Raw genomic sequence first — 4,596 nt, 5'->3', positions numbered from 1 at the left:
AACTATTTGATCATCAATATAATGCATTTGGGGCTATAAATCAAGTTCTGGAGAGAGCTGCAGAAAACGATAAAAACATACTTTTACTTTAGACCGTATTTTAGTATGAATATGTGAATGAAAAAGTATAACGTTGCTACACCCTGAACAATAGATATAGGACATTGAATGGGCCATAATAATGTCAATTTAGCAATACAATTTAAAAAGTTATAGCTTTGCAAAGAAGGGGAACTTCTCCATAGACAAATAGAGCTGGCTAGGGATGGTAAATTATGAATTTAACCATGGCGATCAAAGTGTTAAAGTCTTTTTGACCACCCTTTGATCAATCTATCTACTGATCAAGCATGAATAATTACTACTGGTCACTAGCTGAAGTAGTATCATATCATTTCACTGTCTACTATTATATTGCTCCATTATCCTGTTTTAAACCCACCAAAATTTGTTAATATGATTAGTCATGCATCACTAGTTACTTCATCTCCTCACATCCCACTTACCACTGTTAGTCTTCCACAGCCGTTTTAGTAACTTGCACACATAATCTAACCATCCAACTTATCTATATATATATTTATTTTTCCTTTTATCCCTTCATTTTCATTTCCTATATTTTTTTTTTCTTTTTTTTCTATTCAGTCTCATGATTTAATATCTATATCTATTTTCCTGAGCGGCATAGCGTCTCCTGTGCATTTCCTCATCGTTCCTTTCAGCCTGTGGCCTCTGCAGACACAACGTTACCACCTTGCAATTGGTTTGATAATGACCCAATACGCCACAGTTCCAGCACAGCTGTCTGCCTGTACCACAATCCCCGGGGGCCTCCTGCCTGCAATCGGATGGCTCCGATCCCCTTGACAAGTTTACCGGGCCCAGGTTCTGTCCTTGCTCTCGGCCATTTCCTCCACGGCCTTCGCCTCTGATGGTCTCTCGACCCCCTTTCTGTCCTTGGGCTCGAGACCCTTGTCTGCAGTCCCTGGCCATATGTCCTGTTTGGCCACAACCAGCATTTTCTCGGCTGGTATCTCACAGTCCCTGACAGGCTCACATCTCTCCGGTCCCGCCTCGGGCGTCTCCCTGGGCAGGTCCTGCTGTATTGGGGGAGATGCACATACCTGTCCTTTTCTGCCGCTGCCCCTCGGGCCTGTCCTTGTGAGGGACCTGGAAACTCACCCCTCCCGTGGTATCCATCACCATGCCCCTGCTGTTCAGCTCTCTGTCCGGGCAATGGAGCATGTGGCATCTCTTGGTCATGTATCTCTCGTCTTGCAACCTGCATCAATATTCCAAAAATCGTAGTTGCCATCCTTTTAGCCTGTTCATCCTGTTCTCGCTCTCTTACTTCCGCCCAGTGCGTGGCTTGGTCAATAGCCAGCTGCCTCTCCACCAGGTCTCTACGGACTGTCTCATTCCGTTCGAACGCTTCTACGAACGCTCTCTGTCGTTCTTGAGAGAGGCAGGTCTGCCTCTCTTCCTCCACCCTGGCACTGGCTGTCTGGCTCCCCGTCACCGGGCCCCGCCTCTCATTCTGGCTCTGGTGCCGGGGAAGATCTGGGCATGGGGAACTTGAGGGCTGAGACAATTTCTCATGTTTATCTCCATACCTGTTGTCGGTCCCACGTATTGGCCACTCCATCTGTGTCCCCAACCCTTGTCCAGCCTCTGTTCCAGCCGCAAGGCCAGGGTGGGCCTCTTGGGACTGCCGTGACAATGCAGCCTTCCTCTGTCTCTTTCTCTGTCCTTTTGTCAATTTGTAGTTACCTGAAATGGTTAGTCCAGCATGGATCGGCCCTGCCGACTCTTGCTTGACGGACACTGGTTGGAGTAAAACAGTTGTCTCTGTTTGTCTCTCCTCAATGACCCCCTGTGTTGGAGTCAAAGTCATCATTTCAAGTCCCTCTATCATGCTGGTCACATGAGGGAAGTCCATCACATCCAAATCAATCAGGTTAATTTCAGTTGTCAATTCTATCTGGGGAGTGTCTGCAAAGGTATTTGGCTTTCTCTCACTATAGGCCTTGTATTTGTCTATCGCCCTTCGTGCTTTCTTTTTCTGCTTTTTGTTTTGGTTATGCAGTCTATAGCGACCTCCTTTTTTATACTTCAATACAAGTTTTCGTAAAGGCCTGAATATTTTTGGCCATTTCTTTTTATTTTCTACCGTTATACTGATCGTCAACACTTGTTACTGTTATTTCATCTACGCTTCTAGTTGCTCCTAACCAAGGTGAACTTGCTCTATATTCGCCATTCTCACACTTTCAACCACTCCTGTAATATTACCGTTTGGAAAAACAAGCTTCTCTGCATTCACTTTATCTATCAACTTGGGTTAACTTCACCCACACTTCCAAACTTTTTACCGGTGTAGACAGGAATTGGTAACTTTCTTATCTTTCATACAATACCCCTCAGGCTCTTTTTAGCCGTTTGTCCCCGTTTGGTGTTGGAATCATCAGAACTGCATCTGTCCTCGCCCCGTACCTGTCAAGACAAAAGAACAACACCTGCACTTAATGTCAGCGCCACTTTCCCTCTTTATTCCATTAATATTTTACTCATGTAATGTCAGGCTTTTCTATACTAATAGGACTATTGAGAGCTAGTGCAATTCATTTGAACACAACAACACGGCCTTAGCTTTGTTTTCTCCGTTGTCCCATTTGAAATCTGGATTTTCCAATAGATTGTTGTGTATTCCCTCACACGAATCTCTGGGGAATACAAATTCGCATCAACCTCGCCCGTCCGTTCCGGTATGCTGTTGGTCCTCCTTAGAACAATCAGAATTAGTTTCACAACAACCTATCATTCCTAAACTTCTGGTGGATATTCGTTATTTAGCTTTTCAAATTTTCTTTTTTCCTTAATGAATTTGTCATATAGATCTCATAAAATACTTTGAATGACAACGTCAGCTTAATGACTATGTGTAGATGTAATTTAAATTTTTTCTTCTTGCTTTGTTTATTTGTCTCTGAGAAAGTCTAAAATGTATTCCTATTTTACATCACAATTAATATTCACATTTCAATATCACATGTCACATAACATCATTCTTATAATCATTAAACTACCCATCATTCCCCCCTTGGACACCAGTCTTGGTGTTCAACATTTCTGCCCGCTTCTAACAAGGAGAATAAATAAATCTTTAAAGGCTCATACCTCTAAACCCTTCGTTCATCATGTAATCCCAGCTGCCTGTGTCATAATTCACAGACGCCAGTACCACACTTCATCGAATTCCCTACATTCCTCTGACTTCTCAAAGGCCTGCCAACCTCAGCCCAAAACATCTCTCTCAGTTTGCAACCTGAAAGAAAACCTCTAGATTCCTTTTCCCAAGGAATTCCACGATAAACGTCCAACCATACTCGTACCTCGACAGGCCAGTGCCCATACGGCACCCAGATTCACATTCATAATAACCACTTCTATCCAAAGAAACACACACAATATGGCGTAAAGCCCAACCCCGTTTCCAAATACCCCCCAACCCCGACTAACACACTTCTACCTTACAAAAATAATGCACAAACCTAAGCTTAAAATGAGAAGTGATTTCCTTCTCATAGTCATATCACCTGTCACCTTAGTGACACATGCACAATGGACGACTTGCAATTAACACCAGTCCATACACCGGGTCAACATCTAATTTACAACCGCCGCAGAAGAAAGGGGCTGTGAGAAGCTTGGAAGGGGGGGGCACTGAAAAGGGAATTACAACTCACAACAGGAGGGGGGAGTAGGGGGCGTCTCTCAGCCTTCGGACACCGGCGGGGAGGTCCAGCCGTACCTGTCGTGGGTCTTTACCAGGGACATAAAAGCGGCCTCCGCTACCTTGCGGCTGAAGGCCTTCTTGGTCTTCCCAGTTTTCCTGCAGATTCGTCCCTGTCCTATTACGAGGCTTATGGCAAACTGCCTCATAATGGTCTCCACGGTGTAGGCGCTGGACAACCCGCGCGGGATCAACAGCTCCATGCATATGGCCCCGCCTTCTAACTCCAGCCGCGGGGTGAGCACCCGCATGAAAGGCGGAGAGAAGGGGAATTTATCGGGGAAAGAGACATTCAACAGTATGAACTCTGTGTTAGTTTCCTTCATGTCCTGCCATAATGCAGAGTCTACGTCTACCTGGTGAAACTTGACATTCCAGTCGAAGAGGTTGTCCTCGACCAGTTCCACCGTTATAAAGTTGTCACCTAGCCGCCGGATTCCCTGGAGCTCTTTCATGAGTCTCCGCGTCCGGACCTGGGTGCAGTGTCGCCAGTGAGGTGCCGATGGCGGTGCAGAGGGTGCACTGGTCGCTTTCACCCTGGCGATCACACCTGCCATTTGCTGTTTCTCCTTTGCCCCTTTCACCATCTTTTATTGGTCAAATCAATCGTGCATTAGTCAATTTTGGTGATTCGTTCCTATACAATTCACTTATGACATTTAAGTAACATTAATCAACTACAGTATCACGGAGACAACTACCTATTATTATCACTCTCCATTCCAGTCGATCATAATGTACATGACCATATTACGGAGTGCTTACCGCCGTCAAGAAAGGGAGAGAAAGCGAGGGAGAGATAG

At 45.2% G+C, this 4,596-nt stretch overlaps 1 protein-coding gene across 1 annotated transcript; it reads right to left on the bottom strand.

The window, feature by feature from the left end:
* Positions 1 to 3,774: 3,774 nt before the first annotated feature.
* LOC311233789 (ubiquitin-conjugating enzyme E2Q-like protein 1) lies at positions 3,775 to 4,287 on the bottom strand (the record flags this gene model as incomplete). Its single annotated transcript, XM_084320809.1, has 1 exon — positions 3,775 to 4,287. The coding sequence occupies exon 1, from the start codon at positions 4,246 to 4,248 to the stop codon at positions 3,775 to 3,777; it is 474 nt and encodes a 157-aa protein (XP_084176935.1). The 5' UTR covers positions 4,249 to 4,287.
* Positions 4,288 to 4,596: the final 309 nt, after the last annotated feature.

The sequence above is a fragment of the Notolepis coatsorum genome, assembly GCF_963971535.1.
Source record: "Notolepis coatsorum genome assembly, chromosome: 8".
In the NCBI taxonomy this organism is placed as follows: domain Eukaryota; kingdom Metazoa; phylum Chordata; class Actinopteri; order Aulopiformes; family Paralepididae; genus Notolepis; species Notolepis coatsorum.
Note: the sequence above shows the minus strand (reverse complement) of the source record. Positions and strands in the feature narration are given on the sequence as shown.